Source organism: Bufo gargarizans, chromosome 10 (assembly GCF_014858855.1).
Source record: "Bufo gargarizans isolate SCDJY-AF-19 chromosome 10, ASM1485885v1, whole genome shotgun sequence".
Classification (NCBI taxonomy): Eukaryota; Metazoa; Chordata; class Amphibia; order Anura; family Bufonidae; genus Bufo; species Bufo gargarizans.
In genome coordinates this window covers 2,530,466-2,557,740 of record NC_058089.1, presented here as the reverse complement: position 1 = coordinate 2,557,740, position 27,275 = coordinate 2,530,466, and the positions used below count along the sequence as shown (strand labels likewise).

Below are 27,275 nucleotides of genomic sequence, written 5' to 3'. Positions count from 1 at the left end.
GGTGCAGTGATTTTCTCCAAAAACAGCAGCTCTTCACTTGGCGGTAACTAGAGACGAGCAAACTTCTGCTTATGAAATTCACACTTTGTTTGATGGTAAAAGGTGAATTGCATTATGGATTCCGTTACCACAACTCGGACGGCCGCGCCATATAGAACAATTATACAATTTATTTAAAAAATATTTAACTATTACACGGTACCATATAGGATTCTTACAATAAACCATCTTTTGTACAAGTTATAAGAAATCTCCACGGAAGGGATCGCTCCCGTGTACACACCAGACATCTGAAATGACATGATTCGCTGACGCCATTGCCCATTTGTACAATTTTAAAAAAAAGCATCAAATTTCAAAAATATACAAAGCTGTAACCACAAGCCGGATCACTGAGCGGGTCTAACACTAGACAGCGAGCGGTGAGCAGATATGGCTTATGACATACAACTGGTCTCGGGTCCTGTTTACGTCTTCCTGCCACAGACGGTCAGCGGAGCACTGAAGTAGTTGGAGCTCCCATAATGCACTTTGATGCTGTGGATGGAAAAATAAAACTAGTCCTATTCACAACGGCCAAGGCAAGTCACTGAAGTCTACGGGACCCCCGAGTCCTGCATCTGCCTCCAGGAGGCTCATGATGACCGCCATCGCCGCTTCATCATTGGAGGGGCTGCTTGACCCGTGGTCTGGTTCTATCATATCAATCCCCATTTGTGTGTTTTCACCTGCATGGAGGGAAGAGGCAAAACATTAAAGGAACTGCAGCCAAGTCCATCTCCTACATAAATCAATCGTCTGGAGAACAAACAATTCTTCCACAGGATGGTGAGACGGCATTTTTCTTTTCTCTTGTGTATGGGCAGCTTAAAAGGGGATGTTGGACCCAAATTCATTGAGGGGTTTTATTAACTTAATTGTTGCTGTGTTCCAGCATCAAAGTTCCCATCCCCAGTGGTCACATCACCGCTCAGCCCTGTGAATGGTGCCAGTGACCAAGGACGGACGGTACAGCACTGGTGAATGGGTTTTACATTGTGGAGGGTCATTAAATATTTTTTGCAATATACTGTGTTTTCTAGTAAATAAACGCCTACATGAGGCCGTCTTCAGTGATCCAAGTGCTAATGCCTGCAGCCCTAAGGAGACTCTTTACACCCTCATTTCTAGTAATCCCATGGCTGCTAGGGTTGATCATGCTGAATGCTGCAGCAGAGGTGTCATTTTAGCGAAAATGTACTTTATTTTTCTGGTAAGGAGATGCTTTAAGCACTGAGGGGTTGGCTTAGCCCCTCGGAGCACCACACGGACAGGACCAGGCACCCTTACCATTTGGTTGCTTGCCCTGAGATCTGGTGCACGCAACAGCGACAACCCAGTCGGCATCTCGGAGCAGTGACGGCTGCTGTCTGTTCTGCCATCCAGCAAGTGATCAGTACTGAAATGGTTTGGATCTCAGGGACGACTTTAGCATAAAGGTACTTATTTCTCCAAAGTGATACCCAATTACTGCAGCATGATCAGCTCTATAAGGTGGCACTAGGGTTCATTGTGCCAACGGACACCCTTCACAATAAACTGAAAGGACATTTACTATTTCCATTGACTCCTTCGCCCAGGACACTTTGTGCCATTGTGATCCGTAGCCCTAGTCACATTAATAACCCTTTTTTAGTTTATGCTAATGGACCAACTGGTGCAACAAGAGCACCGCTATTGCACCCAGAGACTCCGTTCCTTTCACTGCCAGCTGTACTCTGAAGACGGCTGCTGTGTATAAAAGGGATTAAAAATCCTTTTCACTATATTTTATAGCCTCGGAATCGATCATCAATATCTGATCGGATGGGTGTGGCCTCCATTACCTGGCTCACCAAGCACAGCGCCGTACATTGTATAGTGGCCATGCTTGGTAGTGCAGCCCATTCACATCTAGGCCATTAGACCAATGAACATAGCCTCACTAACCTAGGCACAGGCCTCTTCAAACAGCTGACTGGCAGGGGTGCTGGGTGTGCCAGTCCCCCACAGATCAGATAATGAAGACCCAGACAGTAGTAAATGAAAGCACAGTAAAGCCCCACAGGTTAATTTACTTTGGCTGCAAAACTGCACCAGAAGGAAAGCCACGGTTTTATACATCTACAAGGTTTCTCAGCCAGTTTTAGCCTCACTTTGCTGTCCGAGCTGTGCCCGTGCCCGGTCCTTACCAAGCATTGAGTTGTTGTCAGGGTATGGAAAGCCAGCGTTCTCCTGCAGTTGTCCTGTACCTAATCCGGCGATTGGGATGTCCATGGTGCCCCCATTCATGATCTATGGAAGAGAAAAATATTGTCATTAAAGGGTTTCTGTCTTCAGAAAAATGGTTGTTATGTAGCTGGCTGACATGGCGGCAGAACATAACTGATCTCTCCCTGCCGCCATTCGCGATAAATAATGACTAATAATATGCAAATGATCCTCTAGGTGCCAGTGGGGCGTTCCTGCAGCACATAGAGGCTCCGTCCTCTCACCGTTTGGCACGCCCTTGTAAAGGGGATTGACATCCTCTGTCTCCTCCGTGCCCCGCAAATCACGCGCATGTGCCGTCCATTTTAGTATTAGGCGCAGTGAGTGGAGGACGGCGGCAGGGAGATATCGTACAGTTATGTTCTGCTGACATGTCAGCCAGCTGCATCATTTTTCTGATGACAGAAACCCTTTAATGCCTGCCCTGACCCCTTACTGCTTCCCGTCTCTGCCCCCATAAGGACGTGTACGAGTTTAGTGGTGGTCCCCAGCCACAGAATTTTTAATGGGAAGAATAGTGCCATTGTTTTTTAGTTGCGTGAAGCACCCAATTATCTCAGGTTGCAGATGCTGCCACTTTTGGTGATGCTTTTTATGAAAAGTCATGCAACGCTACTGCCACAAACCTCTCAGGACTTACCTTTTTACCCCCTGGCGAGGAGGCAGCAGGAGGGGGGGTGCTGGTGATGTTCAGTGGACTCGACCCACAGCTCGACGGTGAAGATCCTCTTATTCTGTACAATAAAAAACAAAATCAAAACTCCAGTACGTCCTGTGCACCCTCCATAGAAGGCGCCGTCGGTGGCTTAGATGAGAGGATCACGGGCAGGACACTATGACCAGGTCACCCGATAAAGCCGGGTTCAAACCTGACTGACAGTCTAGGGGAAAAGCTGCTGCAGTTTTAGGTGCATTTTCACAGAAAAACAGCATTTATTACATGTGGTTTTTGCTGCAGATAAGGCCGACAGTATATTCTAACATAGAGGCGTTCCCATGGTGATGGGGACACTTCAAGTTAAACTATACCATCGGATTGGAGAAAACTCCGATCCGATGGTATAAAAGGGACTCCTGACTTTACATTAAAAGTCAATGGGGACGGATCCGTTTGAAATTGCACCATATTGTGTCAACGTTGGACGGATCCGTTTGGCTCCGCACGGCCAGGCGGACACCAAAACGACTTTTTTTCATGTCTGTGGATCCTCCAAAAATCAAGGAAGACCCACGGACGAAAAAACTGTCACAGACCAACGGAACCCCGTTTTTGCAGACTGTGAAAAAAATACTGTCGTGTGCATGAGGCCTTAGTCAGCAGATTTCCCATTGCAGAATCTCCATTGCAAAGGGTGAAAGGCGCGGTATAAATTTACATGCTGCATTTTTCAAATCCATAACACTGCAGCTTTTCAGCTTTTTTTTTTTACACAGCCTATGAATGAGACTTTAGAAATTCTCATCCACTTTGCTGGTACTGTGCAACGCTGCCGTCACAGGCGCTAATAGTACATTCTGAGAGATGCAGTCTCCAAGTCTAGCCAACCATGTTCAGAACGTTACAAAGTACTATAGCACAGAGCGGCCACCAGGGGGAGCAAACAAGATGCACATTTATTGAACGTGCCAGAGGTGGTGTCGTACGCTGGCACTTACTTTATTTGCACCAGATTTTAATTTTTGAAAGATTTGGTGCCACTATCAAAGAAATCAGTTTTGGGCAAAAAATAATTTCTTTCACAAACAGAAATTATACTTGTATGTTTTAAGTTACACACACAAAAGAAGATGGCCGATCCTCCACCTGCAGACGGCCGTATCGGGGTGCTTGCCCCTTACGGAGAAGGATTCTGGCCGCCTGTCCTTGAGACCAGCTGCGTATGGAAACACTTTAGCAGCGCTCCGTCCTGATGAGGGGCAGCTGACTTTGGATGGATACTTGGCCTTTTCCTTGTGACTCCTAGGAAGCCACTTCCAATAGGTGGCGCTGGCGAGTTGGTTCTCTTTTCCCATAGAGCTTTGCTCAAAAGTCTCCATACATGGCTGCTTAAAAGTTGGTACAAGTTATCCACAGGATAGGGGTAACTTGGCTACTTTCACACCAGCGGCAGGACGAATCGTACAGGCTGTTCACCCTGTCTGATCCGTCCTGCAGCTATTTCGCCGTGCCGCCAGACTGCCGCTCTGTCCCCTTTGACTATAATGGGGACGGGGACAGAGCTCCGGCGCAGCACGGCAGTGAGAGGCCGCCGGACTAAAAAGGCGGACATGCAGTACTTTTAGTCCGGCGGCCTTTTGTTTCCGTGCACTGTCATGCTGTGTCGGAGCTCCACCCCCGTCCCTATTGTAGTCAATGGGGACGGATCGGACAGGGTTAACAGCCTGTCGGATCTGTCCTGCCGCTAGTGTGAAAGTAGCCTAAGATCAGTGGGGTCCTACTACTGGGTGCCCCGGTGCCCCCGTCCCCCCCCTGCAGGCTCCTTGCAGTTCCCCTAAAATGACCATAGCGGCCGCCTGCACATTTCTATGGGATTTCCGGAGATGGGCGAGGTTATCCATCAGGGTTAACCTTCGTCCAAATCTGTGCATTCGAGGCTCTCACCGATTCTCTTCTGTAGAAATCAATGTCCTTAAAGTATTCACCTGTGAATTTCCATGATCTCTTCGGCGATCATTCTGCCAATCTTTCCAGCTCCAGCTCTGGTGCCGCCGGGAATGCCAGGCACTGTTGGATGGGTTCGCTTTGTGCCACCTGAATATATATAACATTAAAAAAGGTTAAGTCCTGACCAGGGCTGAAACGATTGCTCGACTGAATAATTCAACAAAAAAAATCCTCAATGCAAATTTTTGCATTGAGGATTCGTTTGTGTCATGTGACCACAGAGCGGGAGTGAAGCGCTTGCTATTACTCACCGCTCCGTGGTCACCTGCCGGCCCGTACCGCATCCTGACACATCGTCCGGGGGGGGGGGGTGTAACATGCAGCAATGATTGGGGCGAATGACATTAGAGACCGACGCCAGCCTCACCTTCTCCAGACTGCAGGACGCTGTCCATACTGGGCGGGGAAGCCGACAAGTGTGAAAAGGCCGAATCTCCGCTCTCTAGAATATTTGTTCTGCAATAAAAGCACGGACAATATTATAGCAGCGCCCCCGCCGCGCGCAGAAACCACAGTAGTGAGGCCATACTGAAGGACTTACGATACAACCGTGTTGGTGGAGACCAGGTATTCCACTTCTTTGGTCCATGGGTTCATGAAACTGAACCAGCGACTCTTCAGGGTAATGAAGGAGCCATCTTTGATTTTAAACTTGTAACAATTTGTGGTGATTTTTTCTCTCGTCTGTAACACTGCAAGGAAAGGAGAAGGTCAGCAATGGCCTGAGCATGGCAGAGGCAGCGCGCCACCACTAGAGGGCAGGCCGATTATTTACTATATACAACTAGCGTCACATTCCTTGTAGGCCATCAATATCCGAGTGGCAGGAGTCGGGCGCCCCGCACCCCCCGCCGTGGTGGCTACAGCCGAGCAGCTGACCAAGGGGGGGCAGGGTGTCGGACCCTCCCTGACCAGATACTGAAAGCCTATCCTGGGGACGGGAAACCCCAACTTTACATGATCTTGTAAGGAATAAACTCTTATTTTGTGCATTTACAACTCACAAATGGGAAACAGGGACTTTATATTTCTTCTTTTTACTGTCCCTTTGAAGAGCTTTATCAATGGTTATACAGCCGGGGCCAGCAACCTGCTGTGACACTACAACTCCCAGCAAGCACGCTTACTTGGCTGTTCTCAGACCTCCCACAGAAGTGATTGAGGTAGTTGTCCAACCATTACCTTGTCTATGGCACTCTGCAAGATTCCCGATGTCATCTTGATGGAAATATTCGTAACACGAGGTCCCTAAAAGTTCTTGTGGTAAGTACCCTAAAATGGCCGTCGCCCTGTAACATAAAAGAACTGCATTTAAAATGCTAATAGTTGTCCAGCGCTGAACAATTAACCCTACGGTCAATGAATCCAATTACGGTCTTTAGTACTAGCCGCTTTTCATCCTTGCACCATTGGGAGTTAACTATAATCAATGGAAATACAGAAAAGCTGGTGACCTAGTGGAGCAAAGCTGCAATATAAATCATGAGGGAAAGAGCAGCAGGTGGATTTCAGTCTCACATGCACATAAGCTGTAGCCTGCAATGCACCCCCTGTGCTTTATACTACTGCTCCATTATGTCACCATGCTGATCATTGACTGTAGCTTATCTGCACTGCCTACAGTCCGATATCCCTTCCCCCCACCACAAGACATGCAGATCCAAATGCTTTATACTGCTGCTCTACTAGGGGATAGCTATGATCCATGACCGCAGTATAAAATAGTTTAAAATCCACCTTATGCTTAACACATTTAAGCTTCTCGTCCTTCCCTCCACCATGCTTTACACTGCAGATCGACTCTCCCATCCCCTATTCTTATTTCATTCATTCAGCTGATCCGGAGTTGGCCCACAATACATTACAGTTCTGATCTGGACACAAGATTCTCATACCTGCATAACACGGGCTTCTTACCTCTGATCTACGAACACGAACTTCCCGTCAATGGCGTGCCGCGAGACGTACTCTGTGGACTTGACTCTGATCTCCCCGTTTGCAGGCTGTGGTACTATGTGCGGATGTAAGCGTCCAATGGCGACAAGACAGCTAAGATTACAGCCCTCGCTATCCGGTTCGTTGTCCTCATCGAGGCCCATTTTTGTGGGGGGCCAGCTCTTTAAATATCCAGTGCTATGAATAGTGCAAAAGCTTTTCCGGTCCCCTGCAAACCGAAACAGTCCCTGTTAGAGAATACGCTGAGCAGAAAGGCCGGACCCCAAGGCAAACATGGCACCAGGGGAGGGCTGCTGCTACTGCCAGGTGCCTTACAGCCAAAATCTAAGCTGATCTGTGTTTGCTTCAGCATGAAACAGTGCGGGCAAGACTGTCCCCGGCTTACTAGGTCGTGGGCTCCTTTAGCAGGTAGGCCATTATCTAGAAGGCCCACCAAAGACCAAAGACCATAATGGGGCAGAGGAGGTAAAGGAAGGAGGGTGGGAGAGATGCCACCTTCTCACCTTTCTTCTTCGAGCAGTTGGATGGATAATCTTTATCTTCTACTTTCACGGAGGGTCTGTTACACTTCATCCTGCAGAAGAACGACCGCCTGGCTCCAGAGCACAGCCGCGATGGTCCGGGGGTGATGTCAGTCTTAACTGGGAGACCGGCTACAAAAGACCAGAGACAGACGACCTTCATAACTCAAGACACAGTAGAAGGTTATATGCATCAGATTTATATTCCAACCAGGGCAGGTGGAGATCGTGGTAGATCATATGCACTGGAGCCGAACACGCCATCAGCTGCAAATAGCGGAGGACCCCGGGGCGCAGCGGGGACGCATATCTAACACATAGTGCACCATAATCACAGAAACCGATCCCTTCTATATGGTGCAGCGCTGCACAGAGACTCATCACTCACGTCGTCCTCTCCTCCCAACCTAAATGATCCCATCAGGTGAAACCCAAGTAAACAAGGGAAGAACATACAAACTCCATGCAGAAGATGCCTCTGGTGGGACTTGGACCCCAGCCCTGCAAGGTGACGCTGCTAGCTGATACAGGGCTCCAAACCCCCCGCTCCCCTTAAGATGAGCAGACAGAACACTCTTCCATCGTCTCCATGCATCGGATGTTGGGGGGAGGCTTTTCTGCCAGCTCCTCAGACCAGTAGTTATGGAGTGAGGTCGCCCCCCCACCAACGGACCAATGCCCCCTGAGCCACACAAGACCAATACTGTACATGACCCTCTCCGACAAGCTGCTGCCACCTACTTTTTGCATCGATGAGTCTTTCCCGCGGGGCCGTGTCCGAGGACGACAGCTGCTCCTTTACTTTGGCAATGTCTTTTGGATGTAGGTAATCGAATAGGCTTTGTCCAATCAGATCATTCTGTCATGGAAAACGTTCACAAAGATTACAGAAGTGGCCTGTAGATGGCGGCGCAGCTCAGAGAAGGACGATGAGCGGCATCATGGGCACAAACCGACCGGACCAAATAATGGCATCCTCCCTGCCGCTGGGAGAGGGGGCGAGGTATCATGAGGAGCCACGCTCCTGCGGTGGGAGGGAACGTGGATGCTGCCGGTAACGGAGGGCAATGTATCGTGAGGAGACGCGCTCCTGCGGTGGGAGGGAACGCGGATGCTGCCGGTAACGGAGGGCAATGTATCATGAGGAGCCGCGCTCCTGCGGTGGGAGGGAACGCGGATGCTGCCAGTAACGGAGGGCAATGTATCATGAGGAGCCGCGCTCCTGCGGTGGGAGGGAACGCGGATGCTGCCGGTAACGGAGGGCAATGTATCGTGAGGAGACGCGCTCCTGCGGTGGGAGGGAACGTGGATGCTGCCGGTAACGGAGGGCAATGTATCGTGAGGAGACGCGCTCCTGCGGTGGGAGGGAACGTGGATGCTGCCGGTAACGGAGGGCAATGTATCGTGAGGAGACGCGCTCCTGCGGTGGGAGGGAACGTGGATGCTGCCGGTAACGGAGGGCAATGTATCGTGAGGAGACGCGCTCCTGCGGTGGGAGGGAACGCGGATGCTGCCGGTAACGGAGGGCAATGTATCATGAGGAGCCGCGCTCCTGCGGTGGGAGGGAACGCGGATGCTGCCGGTAACGGAGGGCAATGTATCATGAGGAGCCGCACTCCTGCGGTGGGAGGGAACGCGGATGCTGCCAGTAACGGAGGGCAATGTATCATGAGGAGCCGCGCTCCTGCGGTGGGAGGGAACGCGGATGCTGCCGGTAACGGAGGGCAATGCATCATGAGGAGCCGCGCTCCTGCAGTGGGAGGGAACGCGGACGCTGCGATTATGGAGGGCAATGTGCAGCAGCTCATACCTGACTGTAATTAAGGATCTTGAAAACTGATTCGGATACAAACAGGATCTTCCCGCGGTCGCAGCCCACGACAAAGAGGAATCCGTCTGCTGCCTGCGCAAGACAAAGCCATATATAAAACCCACATACATAAGTAGAAGCGCTCTATGTATATACAGAAATATATAGAGAATATATATATATATATATATATATATATATATATATATATATATATATATATATATATATATATATAGGGAGAACCTCTCTCCACGAGTATATACAGATATAGGGAGAACCTCTCTCCACGAGTATATACAGATATAGGGAGAACCTCTCTCCACGAGTATATACAGATATAGGGAGAACCTCTCTCCACGAGTATATACAGATATAGGGAGAACCTCTCTCCACGAGTATATACAGATATAGGGAGAACCTCTCTCCACGAGTATATACAGATATAGGGAGAACCTCTCTCCACGAGTATATACAGATATAGGGAGAACCTCTCTCCACGAGTATATACAGATATAGGGAGAACCTCTCTCTCAGAGTATATACAGATATAGGGAGAACCTCTCTCTCAGAGTATATACAGATATAGGGAGAACCTCTCTCTCAGAGTATATACAGATATAGGGAGAACCTCTCTCTCAGAGTATATACAGATATAGGGAGAACCTCTCTCTCAGAGTATATACAGATATAGGGAGAACCTCTCTCTCAGAGTATATACAGATATAGGGAGAACCTCTCTCTCAGAGTATATACAGATATAGGGAGAACCTCTCTCTCAGAGTATATACAGATATAGGGAGAACCTCTCTCTCAGAGTATATACAGATATAGGGAGAACCTCTCTCTCAGAGTATATACAGATATAGGGAGAACCTCTCTCTCAGAGTATATACAGATATAGGGAGAACCTCTCTCTCAGAGTATATACAGATATAGGGAGAACCTCTCTCTCAGAGTATATACAGATATAGGGAGAACCTCTCTCTCAGAGTATATACAGATAAAGGGAGAACCTCTCTCAGAGTATATACAGATAAAGGGAGAACCTCTCTCCGAGTATATACAGATATAGGGAGAACCTCTCTCCGAGTATATACAGATATAGGGAGAACCTCTCTCTCCGAGTATACACAGATATAGGGAGAACCTCTCTCCACGAGTATATACAGATATAGGGAGAACCTCTCTCTCCACGAGTATATACAGATATAGGGAGAACCTCTCTCCACGAGTATATACAGATATAGGGAGAACCTCTCTCTCAGAGTATATACAGATATAGGGAGAACCTCTCTCTCAGAGTATATACAGATATAGGGAGAACCTCTCTCTCAGAGTATATACAGATATAGGGAGAACCTCTCTCTCAGAGTATATACAGATATAGGGAGAACCTCTCTCTCAGAGTATATACAGATATAGGGAGAACCTCTCTCTCAGAGTATATACAGATATAGGGAGAACCTCTCTCCACGAGTATATACAGATATAGGGAGAACCTCTCTCCACGAGTATATACAGATATAGGGAGAACCTCTCTCTCCGAGTATATACAGATATAGGGAGAACCTCTCTCAGAGTATATACAGATATAGGGAGAACCTCTCTCTCAGAGTATATACAGATATAGGGAGAACCTCTCTCAGAGTATATACAGATATAGGGAGAACCTCTCTCAGAGTATATACAGATATAGGGAGAACCTCTCTCAGAGTATATACAGATATAGGGAGAACCTCTCTCAGAGTATATACAGATATAGGGAGAACCTCTCTCTCCGAGTATATACAGATATAGGGAGAACCTCTCTCAGAGTATATACAGATATAGGGAGAACCTCTCTATGTATATACAGATATAGGGAGAACCTCTCTCTACGAGTATATACAGATATAGGGAGAACCTCTCTCAGAGTATATACAGATTTAGGGAGAACCTCTCTCTACGAGTATATACAGATATAGGGAGAACCTCTCTCCACGAGTATATACAGATATAGGGAGAACCTCTCTCAGAGTATATACAGATATAGGGAGAACCTCTCTCTACGAGTATATACAGATATAGGGAGAACCTCTCTCTCCGAGTATACACAGATATAGGGAGAACCTCTCTCCGAGTATATACAGATATAGGGAGAACCTCTCTATAGGTGTACACGTAACCAATGCATATGTAACATACGATGAGCTGAATTACATAGGTTTTCAGATTTTACATAAAGTGTAAACGTTGCAAAGTAAAAATGTCTCCTTTCTAGAATATGGTCTCAATTCTGCCCCTGACTTGCTGTCAGTGAATTGCACAGCTGAGGACTTGCTACAACTGTATTTACTTTGGGCAAACCTCTGCGAGATAAAAACACACCAGAGGCACAAATCTCAGTCCAGGAAAAGAGCTATGACACACTGTAACGAGTCCTGCACCTGTGTCACCTGGACAAGATCAGGAATGGAAAAAAAATTAAGTTTCCATTCACTGACAGCAAAAAGATCCTGAAAATGGTGAGGATTTGAGACACAATGTACAGTACATTAGGAAGTGGAACAATGATGGAAAGTTGTTTGTACGAAGACACTTTAATTTGGATTCATTGCACCCCCCGGGTGCACCGATGCTGGCCAGGTCTCGGAGTCACACCCAGTGACTCACTGCTGCCGGCTGTCCCCGCGTTATATCATTTCCTTTCTATGATGGAAACGCCATGCACAGAAAACCGCGAATAACCGTGGTCCGGTCATCAGGCAGGTGCAGCCCTCTGCCCCTCAGCTTTGGTATAAGAAACGTCAGTGGTAAAGCGGAGGCCGCCATACTCCGGAGATCAGCGTCTTACCGGGCTACATAGTTCTACTACAAGTCAAGGGACGTGTTCAGACTCATTCAGTGCATTCTGCCCTGAAGAACAGCGAAGGCAGCAGTCAATACAAAGGTGCAACCCTTCTGAGACCAATCAATTATCAAAGGGGATCTCCAGCCCAGGAGCAGACCCCCCTGTGGTCCCAATGTGTGGCCCATGAAGAAATGCAATCACCTGTTCACAGTCCCTCAGTAGTTATATCTGCTTGAACAAAACATGTGATGCAGAGTCACTTTTCACTTACTTTTCCTGTATTATACTCCAGAGCTGCACTCACTATTCTGCTGGTGCAGTCACTGTGTACATACATTACTTATCCTGTACTGATCCTGAGTTACATCCTGTATTATACTCCAGAGCTGCACTCACTATTCTGCTGGTGCAGTCACTGTGTACATACATTACTTATCTTGTACTGATCCTGAGTTACATCCTGTATTATACTCCAGAGCTGCACTCACTATTCTGCTGGTGCAGTCACTGTGTACATACATTACTTATCCTGTACTGATCCTGAGTTACATCCTGTATTATACTCCAGAGCTGCACTCACTATATATACATACTATGTATGTACACAGTGACTGCACCAGCAGAATAGTGAGTGCAGCTCTGGAGTATAATACAGGATGTAACTCAGGATCAGTACAGGATAAGTAATGTATGTACACAGTGACTGCACCAGCAGAATAGTGAGTGCAGCTCTGGAGTATAATACAGGATGAGTCTGTATCGGTGCAGGATCCTGAGATCTTGGCTCAGGAGCTTACATATTTTAATAACTACTATATTGCAGAGGAAACACCTTTACTTTATGTACACAATTTAAACACCCGTTGCGAGTACAAACACACGATGTTCTTCTGCCCCTCTAGGGGTGATCTCAGGTCACTGGAGCGAGCAGGCGAGCTGCTGCCACACCCTGACCTGCGCCGTCCTATCACCTACCCTGAGAATCAAGTGCTTCAGCTCGTCATCAGACAGGAATGAGGGTTTGTAGTTTGCTTCTGTGTATGGATTTGTAGCACCTGTAAGACAGGACAGTAGACGTGGATGAGTTAAAGGGCCGCTGCCCCTGAAGTCCACAGCTATAACAGTGCGGCAATGGCCTCAGAGGAGATTCTCAGCTCTGGAGATAAAGGACATAAAATAGTGATCATGGGGGGCAGGGTCATCTCATGTAGGACTCGTCTTCCCGAAAGCAGATATTGATACCAGAAAGCGGCCGGATCCCCGTTGGATCCCATTATAGTCTATTCTGGATGCGGCAAGCTCCAGTACTTTGTGGGAAAGGAGCAGCAGAGTTTATGCTGCGTATGTGAACATAGCCCAAAGAAGCTACAATCCGTCTCTCTCCAGCCCGAAATGACGGCTAACAGGGGCCAATGTAAGCACACAGACCAGATACGATGGGCCTCCTGCCCCTTTATACATCTGAAGCCCCCTCCTCACCTCGCAGAGTCTTCATGTGCTGTACGGCCATTCTCAGCACGGTCAGCTTGTCCAACTTCCGGGACATGGCGTTACACGTGGGCACAAGAGACGCCAACTCGTCGATGAAACTGTTCATTTTGTCTCTGCGCCTCTTCTCAATCTGACTGTGCGCTTCCCTGCAACCAGAAGACATGCATCCTCAGTCACGAGACCCACAGATGGTGCATCCCTGGACACTCCGGGAAACTGAAGGGTTAGGCATGAAATCCAACATGTCTGACCTTTGAATCCCCAACTACTCATGACAGGCCGCCCTCGGCCACAAACCTTTTATCCAGCGTGTGCGGCTGAAACTTACCGCGCATTTTTTATCCGACCTTCTGCGTATTCTAACCTAAAGGAAAAAAACAACAAAAAATAAGTGTAAAGAATGGAGGTTTTCATTCACATCTATAAAGGTGATTTTCTACCACAAGATACAAGTTGCATCATCAACTGGAATTAACACATTTGGGGGCATTTATTAAGACCGGCTTTTTACGCTGCTCTTAGATCCCCCCTCCCCAATAAGGCTGTGAGCTTCGGGCTAATTGAGGGCCAGGCGAGCACCTCGTCATAAATTAGGAAACTATAGCAGTCTATGCGCCCGATGTAAAAACTACTACAACCCCTGGCTGGAGTCGTTTTTCCACCAACATTTACACCAGTTTCCAGGCGTAATTTGCTGGGGCCGGAGTCCTGTGCCCAGACGGGACCCCCACCAATCACAAGAAGAGGGGCCCTGTACCCCCTCATTTCTATGGGAGTTCCGGAGATGGGCGAGTACAGCACTACAGGATAGGAGAAGACTAACCAACCGGAATATCCCTTTAATTCATGACTCTGCAGCTTTATTTATAAAAAGTTGAGGCCCGTTTCACAATGGGGACAGACCGCCCTGGCATAGAATGGCGGGAGTTTGTGCAGCATTTTCTCAGCATTATTCCCGGATTGCGGCCGTATTACCGCCCGACCCCATTATAGTTAATAGGGATCGGGCCGCATTCCGCCAATGCCCGATCTGGCAAGCTGCCCCTGATGGAACCGCTTGCTGGACCGCCAAACGCAAGGGTGAAACAAGCCTTACAATGCTGCCGTTACAAAGCGTGAACCTGTGAAGACATTTTAGAGCATAGAGTCTTGTACTCACATCCCGTGGGGATCGTCCTTGTCGGTATCCATGCCTTCTCCATGACTAAGACACAAGAAAGTCACCATCAGACTACAGGACAAGGAACCCTGCATCTCACCACAAATGGTTTCTCAGTGAAGACACAAAACAATGCCGACTGGAGGGGACACACGGATTTCTATAGGAGAGGTCACTGTGCAGGGAGGGGGAGTAGATAAGATGCGACATCACCTATAGTGAAAGGTGGATCCTGTCCTATTTACTGTATAACGAGATGTTACCCATCAATGTAATCCTGCCTGTGACAATGAGATGACTGCTGAGAAGCGATCTCTACAGAACAGGACGTGTCAGTCTAAGATGCGGCTCAGTGACCAGTGTGAAAGCTGCAAGGTTTCAGGATTTTTCTTTTTTTTCCCCCATTTGGTAAAGACATGGACGATGTTTACCATAAGAAGCCAGGTATCGGTGGTGACAGAAGTCAGGGCGTCCTCAGCGACATACAATCACATGCAGCCAACGTACAGACGTTCTCCACCCGGGAAGGTGAAGAGAAATAACACTGAAAACATATAAATAATATACTTACTCAAAAGAAAAGCTGTCGAGCCTAAAAAAAAAGAAAAGGCGATGAAGTTAAGCAAGGAGGCAATAACCTGAGATCAGAAACAATTGACCAACGTAAACCGGATCGGAAACGTTCCAGGAGAGTAAAGTGCGCGGCCGCAGCTCACGGCACAGAACGCAGGCTGCTGTAACCACCGTCTGCACTGACGACAGCTTCACAAAGTCCTGGAAGATCAGAATGCGCTCAGATACAAAGATTTAGGGAAATGCCACTTTCTACTTGAATTGTCTTACTTGGTGGCACAGACAGAAAACACTCCGTGGCTGCCCATTTTCCTCAGGTTCCTGCGTCCAGTCCTCCTGGGTTCATATACCACAATATTCAGGAATTCTACTGTCAGATCTGGGAATTGTGCGATATACTGCATCAGTACTGTGTGGCGGTATTATCTGCATGCTGTACAAGGCGACGTATTTATCACTGTAAAGTTTACTTACAGAATTAGCTAGGCAATGAATGGAAGGGTTAATATGCGAGTATTTTACTGGTACCGCTGGTGCCATTACCGTGGTATGTAGGCACTGAAGGGCAGTCATTTTTATGGAAATTTATATAAAAAGGTATAGAAAATAAAAATAAAAATGCAAAAACAAACTAAACCCCCCTCTCAGGGACAATACTCACATGTGCTAATAAAAAGCAGTTACAGTGCAGAAAAGTTCATGGGCACCAGAATGAAAACAGAATCCGGTGAGTCCATGGCGTCCGCGCAGTACAGAGGCAGCGGTCGCGAAAAGGCAGCCCCTCCCCCGCGAGTCTGCTCCCATCAGTCAGGAATTCCCAGTAATACAAACTACTCTGTCATTCAGGATCTCCATGACCCCGGTATCGGCAGATGATCGCGCCAAAGCTTGAGATATAGACCCGCTCCGTGTGTTATCTAACGGAGGTGAAGGCAGACCGATCTAATCCCCAGGACAGGAGAGACCCCTTTAAACCACACCCTGCAGCATGGCGCCGTCACGTCGGACTCCTGGAAATCCAATTACCTGCAAGACTAATTCCTACCTTCAGGGACGTAGCACCACATGGAGCGATGCCAGAGGAGCGACTTAGGCCGGGTTCACATCACCATTTCGTTTTCCGTTCTATTGATCCGTCCGAGATCCATTATTTTTGAGAAAAAAAAAAGTTAATCTGTGTAGGACTTTTTTTTAGCCTAAAATAACTGATCTCAGACAAAGGGCTAAAACGGATGCACAATGTGCATAACGGAGCAGAACGGATGGCGAAGAGCGGAAAACAAAACGGTGATGTGAACCCGGCCTTAGGGAGGGCCTGCGGCCTGAAGGACTTTGCTTCCAATGTCTAGTCTGGCCATGCGGCGGCCCTACAGAAGCCTCTGCTCCCCCCTCTGCCCACGATGCAGCCGCCCTGCTTGACCACTAGTCACTGGTTTATCATTACGGGGTTCAGGGAACATGACCAGTGATAGCCCCAACATGTCCCTGCACAGGGGGCTTTGGAGTTTGTGGCGTCCATGATAGAGGAATACTGAAGCCGTGTATCCACCTCCCTTACACACCCCGGGGGGCACTTATCCCCTCCATCTTTCTTCCTGGACTCCATTCCATAGGAGAGTCGAAGAGAGTCGAGAGTAGAAGAAAGCGAGACCTGAATCCCAGTCTTCAGCATTGAGCAGTGGAAGATGCGGGCACCCAGAGCCCCTTCGGGGAGGAGATAAACCTGCTCCCCAGATCCGTGGCACGGTCCCTGCAGCAAGCATGACTCATGTGGCCCGTGGTATTAGCCAAGGCTGTAAGAACGGACTGGAAGGAGAGGCCTGCACCCCAATCCGGCCCCAGCCAGAGTCCATATGGTCAACTTAGAAGCAGCGGATTCCCTCTGCACCCGTCTGCTGTAGGGACAGGAAGGACAATGGAGGATGGGGGTAGCATCTCCGTCTTCCTGACCCTACAGAAGGCCACTTTCAGGCGGTGCAGTCATGGGGGACGTTCCAGGGAAAGGGTAACAAACAGCTAAAAGTAATAATATGATGCATTTTCCAGGGTAGTCTCAAGGACAGTAGGACTGAAGGCCGATCTGTTCATTCGATGTCCATAACTGGCAATTTCTACAGCTCGGATCACTTCTGTCCACGCAGGAACTATACAATCCGACCCCATTGTAGTTGCTATGGAAACGGAGAAGCCGCAGTCCATAAAATGTGACATCATTGTCAATCAGCCGCATCTTTCCAGGGAACACAGGATGAATCACTTCTCTCTGATCAGAAAGTTCTCGTGTCTGCCGTCCGTTCTTACATTAGGATAAAAAAACGGCTGCTGCCGAGAAGGAGGCGTAAAATACCGCAAGACGCCAGCAATACATAGGCTGGAACTGAAGGGGGGGGCACCTCATATCGGGCAAAGATGGTGGTGATGGGGCGGGGAGCATGCAAGGTCCAGCTAGTGTCCTCTTACAGGCAGGCATGAGTAGCCGTGCCCCTGCCCGCAGCGCAGCCGCCCACCCGCTACACTATATCTAACGCTGACTTGCTATCTAGAACCTGCATCATTATACTTACATTTATCCTCCCACCCCAGACCTAGAACGTGTCCAGTGATTGGTTTTCCTGGATAAGCCGCTCAGTAAAGGGTTATATAACTTCATAGCGACCTTCACCTTAATCTGTATATGGGCAGCAGTTACATAACAGCCCAGGGTCTTATGGAACCAACTGCTGACAACCACGGAGAGAGCAAAGGACAGACGGAAACCCTGCTGCCGGGGTCCACGGCATACAATGTGCTCGGCAAATCCATCTGACTGAGGTCTAAGGGCCCCCGCTATCTGAGGCCTGTATTACACCAGATTATCTGACTGGTCACACGGACAATCGCACACAGATCGCTATCCACACGACACACACAAGCTGTCGGTGTAACCACAATCGCCTTCTAGACCAAAGAAACTGACATAAAAGAGCTTTATGATGAGAAGGAAATAGACCATTGCAGTGCTGGGCAAAAGCAAATCAGTGACCTATCGGGCGTCCATCACCAGTGCATTTAGATCTCAGATAAAGTGGCACAAAAGAGGTGAAAGATACAAAAAATAAAAATAAATCATGCACCTCTGTATAGTTTAAAAAGTGTGGCTTCATGCATGGTGTTAAAACAGAATCTGTCAGCTCTGAGACTCCCGAGCCCAGCCACACAGTGGAGGGGACTCCCGAGCCCAGCCACACAGTGGAGGGGACTCAGAGAGGAGTCCTGTTAATGCCCTTTACTGCCGGTCTGTGGGAGCTCAGTGTCTGAATGCAAGCGGGTATGAAGATTACTCTAGTTTGGGAAATGCTTTGGTGCCGACAGATTCCCTTTAACAAAAGCAGCGTTGCAGGAAGACTAACCATTGTAGTTTAAAATAAACAATAACCATAAAACAAAGTTACATTATACTGTATAAAGGGACAGTATAATGTAAAAAAAAAATTAAAAAAATAATGAATGACCACCCTTGTTTGAGCAGATGAAAGTGGTCAGTCCTGCACTGGGGCAGATCTGGAGGGAGCTGGCGCCTGCACACACTGCTGGGCTGGAGGTTGCGCAGCTTTCCCAGAACTGGGAGTAGGAGAAGTGCATCAGCAGCGAGCAGGAGGCTACTTACTGATAATCCGTCAGACTGCCCTTCCTCTTGCGGTTGCACTCCATTCCACCGCTGCTGATAGAGCTTGATATGAGGTCAGTCGGACCCGAGGAGATGAAGTCGTTAATGGTTGATGTGATATCCATTCTTTGGTCGGCCATTGGAACATCTGAAGGAGAGGAACAAGGGAGCAAAAATGAATAAAGACGACTTAGCGGGGTGGACGGAGCTCCCCTTATACAACAGGGGCGGGGTATGGCGTTACATTTTATCCTCTTCGTCTCCTGATTTCAGGACGTTCTTCCATGTTACACGATACGGAGCAGCAGGTTATATAACGACGGACAGAATCTGAACCGCGGCCAACACTCACCTACAAGAGTCAGTCTTGGTGAACGAGAGGCCAGAGCTGAGAACTTTTTTTTGGGACGCTTGTGAAGACGGTCACCTGCTGGTCATGGTCTTGTCCTCTGTCAATCACTGAATTGAAGAAAAAAAAAAAATATATATTCAGGTAAGTGAGATCTGGTGCAGCCCCCCCCCCCCCCCCCCTAATAAAGATCTCTCTAGACATCAACTTTTTGTCTTTAGATCAGCATAGCGCTTGCGCTGGAGGACTGGCCAGGGTCGCCCATTGGCTCCCATTTAATACCGTGACCACAGCAATTAAAAGGGCATTCCTAATTTTGTTGACGACTACTACTGGAAACCATCAGCAAGCTTGTGGCCAGAGACTTGCAACAGCTTAGACGAGCCCTTATACTGGAGGTGGGGGGTTATTGTCCCCTCCATCAATGTCCGCTGTACGGAGGACACTTCCCAGAATAAGCTCTGAAGACCGTAGGGAATGCAGTATAAATGAGGATTCTTACTAGGACCACCAGCGATGCCGCCCTGTTGGATCGGAGCGGATCTCGCGTACAGGATGCAGCCAGTGCATAGTGGACACATTAAACCCTAAGCACATATTTGCCGCAGGTCGAGCCAAACGTCTTATTACTGTGAGTCACCGGGCAGCAAGAGTTTCCATCCCAAAACACGCACCCTGTGCAATCTGCAAGACTTTCTTCCACCATTTTAGGATAGTGGATAAGGTGCACTGCCCGGAGTACTTAACCCTGTGACCTGTGAATGGCAGGGGCGACCCTACATATCACCGAGGGGTTAATGACCGCCACTTCTGACCCCACCACCCACCCGAGCAGACACCATGCATTAGGTAACTTTCACAGCCCCCACATTCATCCCCCCGTCGCTCCTCGTGCTGGCACAGGACTGCAGCCCTCGTCTGTTTTACATTAGTCTTTTCATTCCTCAGAAAGCTGCACAAAAAGAATTTCGGTAAATGCTGAGCGTCACAGACGGGGAGAACCGAGACCACGGCCGTTACCACTGCGGAGCCATGACACGAGATCTGGGAATCCTCTGTGGCTACACCGAGCGGCACAAGACATACAACCCGGCTCTGGCCACCACTACGGCGCCACGGCTCTGGCCACCACTACGGCGCCACGGCTCTGGCCACCACTACGGCGCCACGGCTCTGGCCACCACTACGGCGCCACGGCTCTGGCCACCACTACGGCGCCACGGCTCTGGCCACCACTACGGCGCCACGGCTCTGGCCACCACTACGGCGCCACGGCTCTGGCCACCACTACGGCGCCACGGCTCTGGCCACCACTACGGCGCCACGGCTCTGGCCACCACTACGGCGCCACGGCTCTGGCCACCACCTGGGTTCTGCCTATTGTTAGCACAACCACAGAAGGTGAGCACCCCGATCCCCTGCGCCGTCTTACACCCGTCAGACGATAAGCACTGCGCACCTTGGGTAGAAATTTTATTTTTGCAAAAAAAAAAAGAATCAGTTTTGCTTCTGCAAGATGAAAAAATAAATCCCTCAAGAGATTCCTGGCCTTATTTGTTGTGCCAGTTATTCTTTCACGTTTGTTCTTTAATTTAGAAAAAGAGTTTTAAATTCTATATTCTTGATTTAGCCGCAGAGGTGGGGGAGGGGGGGGGATGGGGGCAGCTGTGACCCCTCCGAGGTCTGCTGACCAGTGACAGTTCTCAGAGATGAGGGGTATACAGGCCAAGCCTTACCCCCTGTAAGAACATCCTACATGGCTTCCTGCCCAGTCCGCGCCCATTTACCCCAATCATTCTTTACATCCAAGAGCCTCTAAAATTCCCCATATTGAGCAAAGTCTATTTCACATGGAGAGATCAGAGTCACACAGCTCAAGCTGGCAGCTCAGGGGGGATGCACCCTTTCTGCTGCAGCTCGGGGGGTCGGAGGAGTGCCCTTCCTGCTGCAGCTCAGGGGGTCGGAGGAGTGCCCTTCCTGCTGCAGCTCAGGGGGTCGGAGGAGTGCCCTTCCTGCTGCAGCTCGGTGTCCCGTCTCAGTGAGCAGGACAAAGAAATAAGTAAAGGTCCCAGCAGGGGGCGCTGTACTGATACAGGTCAGTGAATGACTCAGGGGCTAGGATCCTGGTGCAGGTTTAAAAAAAAAAAAAAAAGGCTGAATATTTTTCCTGGGAAAACCCCTTTAAGGAGGTCCGGCCCCCTCCCCTACCGGTCTGTATAAGTAATAACGGAGCATCTGTTCTTATAGCGCTATCTTGAGTTGTTCCTCTGTTATTACTACTAGACGCTTATGAATAAATTGCCACACTGTGCAGAGACATCCCAAACTGGCGACAACCCGATGGATTTCAGACGCTGCCAAGTGATTCATAAACTTCTAGTAGGAATAATAGAGGAACGGCACAACAAGCAGTTCCAGAATCGTGATTACATGGGGAATGCACGTAGTCAGTAAAGATGGCGGGTCGTCCTCAACACCTCAGCCTGAAATAGCGGATAACAGAGGGCAACGAAATGTATTAAGCCTCATTCACACGTCAGTGATCTACATACGTGTGCTATGCGTGTTCTCCATGCACAGCACACGTCCCCATTCAGTTAATGTGTGTATTCACACATCAGTTTTTTTTTTTTTTTACCACGGTCCGGGTTTTTAGCACGGATTCATCACACCCATTGTAATTTATCGGTCCGTGAAAACCACGGATGCAGCACGGATGCCGTCCGTGTTACTTTAAGAAGAGATGCTCTGAAAATAATTTTTTCAGCAGTGCAGCGTCAGTGAAACACGGATGACACACGACCCAACACGGATCCCTCACGGAGGCATCGCTGACCACCTTTTCACGGATTTCAGCACGGGCGTGTGAATGAGGCTTTAAGCTGCACATCAAAGGGAAGAGGGGGGGGGACACACTGCCGATCTCTGCCTTTTGCTGCCGCCGGTCACATGACTGTCCTGACGGCATGATTAAGGCGATCATGTGAATCAAGGTCCCAGAAAGAAGTAGGTCAACTGACTCAGCGGAGACAATCAGGACCTAGATACACAGGAAGCCGCCGCCGCTGGCCTCACGTTATACAGCGCCGCCCACCTGCAAATCCAAAATCAATGCCGCCCTGAGCATGGGCAAAATTAACCCTTAAATATTAAGAATTTCCAAACACTGAAGAGGAATCCGTTTTAGGGCGATTCGCACACAAGTTTTTTTAGGATGCATTGTTGGTGCAGTTTTTGAAGTGAATCTAATGGGAAGGATAAGAATCCGTCAAAAATACCCCTCACAGCTCGGCTCAGGGTTTTGGATCCTGCAGGTTTGAATTTGCATTCAATACGGAATCCGCAACATGAATTTACACGTCACGTTTCCACAAGCAAGAAAAAAACAGCACTGTGCAAATTAACCCCTTAGTGCAGGGGTGCACAACGTTTCCTGGTTGGGGGCCACATTGCCAGAATGAACCAATGACGAGGGCCGAAATTAAAATTTAAAGGTGTATTAACAACTGAAATATTGTACTTCGGCAGATTGAACGCACATTATATAGCATTAATGTCTAGTTACACTTCCAGGACTCCCATCTAATGGCAGAACTACACGTGAGCAGCCACAAGACATAGGCATACATGTCTGTTACCAGATGGTTGGGGGCCGCACAGAATGGTACCAAGGGCCGCAGGTCGTGCACCCCTGCCTAAGGGTCCATTCACACGTCCGTTGTTTCTTTCCTGATCTGTTCCGTTTTTTGCGGAACAGATCTGGACCCATTCATTTTCAATGGGTCCTGAAAAAAAATAAAAGATAATCGGACAGCACAATGTCTGATTTTTTTTCAGGACCCATTGAAAATGAATGAGTCCAGATCTGTTCCGCAAAAAACGGAACAGATCAGGAAAGAAACAACGGACGTGTGAATGGACCCTTAGTGGGTTTCTCCAGGATGTATATATTGAGGACCTGTCCTCAGGATTGGTCATTAATAGGAGACGGGCTATAACCGCTCATATCTCGGGCTTGGTAACAGCTAGAGATACGGGCAGTAAATCAAGCATCATCTCCTTCACACCGAGAGATACAGCGGTCAGGACGGAATCTGAAAGTGAAATCGGGTTTCAGCTTTCGCTCCCAACTAGGGATGAGCCAACGTGAAGTTTTCAAGTTCGGGTTGTGGCTGAATTCCGTTATCACGAAATGCACCATGGAAGCCTTTAAGAGGCATTCTGTCATAATAGAAGTCTATGGGCAGCATAACGGATCCGTCCAGTTTCCGTTACACAGCAAAAGACTGCGGCATAACGCAAAGCGATAACGGAATCCATCACAGAACTCAGCTACAACCCGAACCTAAAATCTACAAGTTCGCTCATCCCTACATCTCCCTGGGTAGAGGAGATGCAGTTCTTGTCTTGTTTTAAAGCCTAGACTGTCAGCCTTCAAACAAGACCAGTCCAATATCCCTAGCTGTTACCGCGCCTGAGATATGAAGCAGCGCCCGCCCCCCAAGTCTGGAGAAAGATGGGGCAGTGGGGGAGCCGACAGGTGGGGGAAGGGGGGGGGGCTGGGAAGAGGGAAAAAAAATAAATAAAAAATATTACAAATATATATAAAATTTGACAAAAACTAAATCGTACTGACCAACAGAATAAAGTTATCACGTTATTTACGCCCCACAGTGAACGCTGTAAAGATAGGTCCCACAGAATGCTTGCGATTTTCACAGACCCATTCACTTCTATGGGGCCTGCGTTGCATGAAAAACGCAGAATATAGAGCATGCTGCGATTTTCACACAACGCACAAGTGATGCGTGAAAAATCACCGCTCATCTGCACAGCCCCATTGAACTGAACGGGTCCGGATTCAGTGCGGGTGCAATGTGTTCATGTCACGTGAAAGGGGCCTTACACTTTCATTGTGGTTTAGTTAAATCTGTGGTACTTTCCATGTAGGTTCTGTCTAAGTGAATACATGAGAGAATTGCTTAACTAGCAACTGCACAATGGGCCATTTTAGAACAGCAGCTTCAGTAACTGCTGGGAAATCCCAGATCAGTGCAGTCCTCCGGCAGGAAGCAGGACACACACAACGCAACCCCGTTCCTGACCGCTACAGTTTTGCGCGTGGCGATTGCAATAGTCACAACTGTAACATCCACCAACCCCAGGAACGAGGAAATCTCAGGAACCGGCTAGACCTGCTGACGGCACCGCAGACCATCAGCTCAGGCAGTTTTTTGCTTTCACAACCGTCCTGCTGCCACAAGGAATCGCTGTTTAAGAGAGAGAGAAAGCAAGAGGAAGAGGCAAACAGCAAACCTCGATATCCATTAGAATGGTACATGGGAGAGCGGTGTAATCGTATCAGACTGAGGGCGTCACACCGGAAACTGCACAGGGGTCAATTACTACACAGGCAGCGCAGCAAACTAAAGAAAGCTCGCCATAGCGTTCACAGCAGCGGCTGATCAGAAGCTAGCGGCGTGTATAATATACCCATCTCTGCAGAGCCAGTTACCAGAGGGAGGAGGCGGTATTATAGTAGTTATATTCTTGTACATAGGAGCAGTATTATAGTAGTTATATTCTTGTACATAGGAGCAGTATTATAGTAGTTATATTCTTGTACATAGGAGCAGTATTATAGTAGTTATATTCTTGTACATAGGAGGCAGTATTATAGCAGTTATATTCTTGTACATAGGAGGCAGTATTATAGTAGTTATATTCTTGTACATAGGAGCAGTATTATAGTAGTTATATTCTTGTACATAGGAGCAGTATTATAGTAGTTATATTCTTATACATAGGAGCAGTATTATAGTAGTTATATTCTTAACCAAATCTCTTTTTATTGGTTATGTCAAGAAAAGGATACAGTCAAAGTAGGTGATAGTACATTTGATAAGTTACAGCAAAAAAGGGTGCAATATGGTAAATGCCGGTAATGCACGCTACAAATATCAAGCGCCATGGTCTGTATAGTAGTTATATTCTTGTACATAGGAGGCAGTATTATAGTAGCTATATTCTTGTACATAGGAGCAGTATTATAGTAGTTATATTCTTGTACATAGGAGCAGTATTATAGTAGTTATATTCTTGTACATAGGAGCAGTATTATAGTAGTTATATTCTTGTACATAGGAGCAGTATTATAGTAGTTATATTCTTGTACATAGGAGGCAGTATTATAGTAGTTATATTCTTGTACATAGGAGCAGTATTATAGTAGTTATATTCTTGTACATAGGAGCAGTATTATAGTAGTTATATTCTTGTACATAGGAGCAGTATTATAGTAGTTATATTCTTGTACATAGGAGGCAGTATTATAGTAGCTATATTCTTGTACATAGGAGCAGTATTATAGTAGTTATATTCTTGTACATAGGAGCAGTATTATAGTAGTTATATTCTTGTACATAGGAGCAGTATTATAGTAGTTATATTCTTGTACATAGGAGCAGTATTATAGTAGTTATATTCTTGTACATAGGAGCAGTATTATAGCAGTTATATTCCTGTACATAGGAGCAGTATTATAGTAGTTCTATTCTTGTACATAGGAGGCAGTATTATAGTAGTTATATTCTTGTACATAGGAGCAGTATTATAGTAATTATATTCTTGTACATAGGAGCAGTATTATAGTAGTTATATTCTTGTACATAGGAGCAGTATTATAGTAGTTATATTCTTGTACAGTATAATACACATTATATCCTTAACCACAGGAGGCTTAGTTTTTGAGTTGTTGACTATAGGGGGCAGTATTATAACCATGCATTAAATATCTCTAATTCATGGAAGACAATAGTCGTCTGAACAGGAGCAGTAGCCCTAAAATGAAGCTACATTTTTGACTAACATCATATTTTTGTATAATCTACGGGGAAAAAAATAAACGAAGCTGACTATATGTAGTATTGTTGCCGCTTATGAATAGGATTTATATGAATAACCATGGCAACTTGACTTAACATGTTCACAATCTGATTAATAAATTAATATTTGATCCCTACTCTGGGAGCTCATGGGTTAATCAACGCTTTAAGTGGCATTAAAAGGGGATTTGTAGAGAACCCGTCACCTCCCCCGATAAGGCCTCTTTCACGCTACAGTTTTTTTTTTTTTCCGTTTTGCGGGCCGTTTTTTGCGTTCTGTATACGGAACTATTCATTTCAATGGGTCCGCAAAAAAAAAAAAAAAAATTAATGTACTCCGTATGCATTCCGTTTTTCAGTATCTCCGTTCCGTGCAAAGATAGAACATGTCCTATATTTGGTTGCAAAATACGTTCCGTGGCTCCATTAAAGTCAATGGGTCCGCCAAAAAAATGGAATGCATACGGAAATGCATCCGTATGTCTTCCGTATCCGTTCCGTTTTTTGCGGAATCATCTATTGAAAATGTTATGCCCAGCCCAATTTGTTCTATGTAATTACTGCATATGCCATACGGAAAAACTGAACCAAAAACACAACGGAAACAAAAAACTGAACAACTGATCCGTGAAAAACGGACAGCAAAACACTGAAATAGCCATACGGTCGTGTAAAAGAGGCCCAAGTCTGTTACAGTAACTACTTGCACTTCCCAGTATCACTGGTGGGGACACATTATTCCTGGATGAGATTCCCAATTATACTGAAGAGGAAATATTTCCGACTCGGAGCTAAACAAGGAAAACAAGTTATCATCCGTTTGGCTCAGATTCCAGCTGTTGCACAACCAGCAGATACGCGAAAACGCCCGTGAAACCTCTCACAGACGCCTCTACCGCGCCGCGGTCCTACTATGCAGGACTGATCACTGGCACTATTGGGACTCCCCGAATCCCGGTCTGTAACCATGGCGACACACCGCTCTTCACAGCACCGTCAGTGTAGACATCTTGTACAATCCTCATCCACACATTTCTCCAGCACAGAACAGTACGGCGTCCAGACTGCGGAGACGCGAGGCTTCTGTGCGGCCGAGGGC

General features: G+C 47.5%; 1 protein-coding gene across 1 annotated transcript; it reads right to left on the bottom strand.

Annotated features, from left to right (window-relative positions):
• Positions 1-147: 147 nt before the first annotated feature.
• ARNTL (aryl hydrocarbon receptor nuclear translocator like) lies at positions 148-19,437 on the bottom strand. The gene is made up of 18 exons (XM_044269776.1): positions 19,296-19,437; positions 18,944-19,091; positions 15,296-15,316; positions 14,725-14,769; positions 13,894-13,929; positions 13,554-13,711; positions 13,050-13,129; positions 9,242-9,334; positions 8,173-8,290; positions 7,414-7,563; positions 6,872-7,118; positions 6,137-6,243; positions 5,496-5,646; positions 5,322-5,410; positions 4,933-5,041; positions 2,930-3,023; positions 2,211-2,313; positions 148-728 (listed from the first exon to the last, which is right to left on the bottom strand). The coding sequence occupies exons 2-18, from the start codon at positions 19,081-19,083 to the stop codon at positions 568-570; spliced, it is 1,902 nt and encodes a 633-aa protein (XP_044125711.1). The 5' UTR covers positions 19,084-19,091; positions 19,296-19,437; the 3' UTR covers positions 148-567.
• Between the last annotated feature and the right edge of the window lie 7,838 nt (positions 19,438-27,275).

What these genes read in the sequence shown, in the direction of transcription:
- ARNTL (XM_044269776.1), bottom strand. Translation starts at nt 19,083, where the DNA reads ATGGCCGACCAAAGAATGGATATCACATCAACCATTAACGACTTCATC. An exon ending in GCACATGAAGACTCTGCGAG is followed by an intron (nt 13,130 to 13,553) that starts GTGAGGAGGGGG and finishes CCTGTCTTACAG; the next exon opens with GTGCTACAAATCCATACACA. An exon ending in CCTCGCCAGGGGGTAAAAAG is followed by an intron (nt 2,314 to 2,929) that starts GTAAGTCCTGAG and finishes TCTCTTCCATAG; the next exon opens with ATCATGAATGGGGGCACCAT.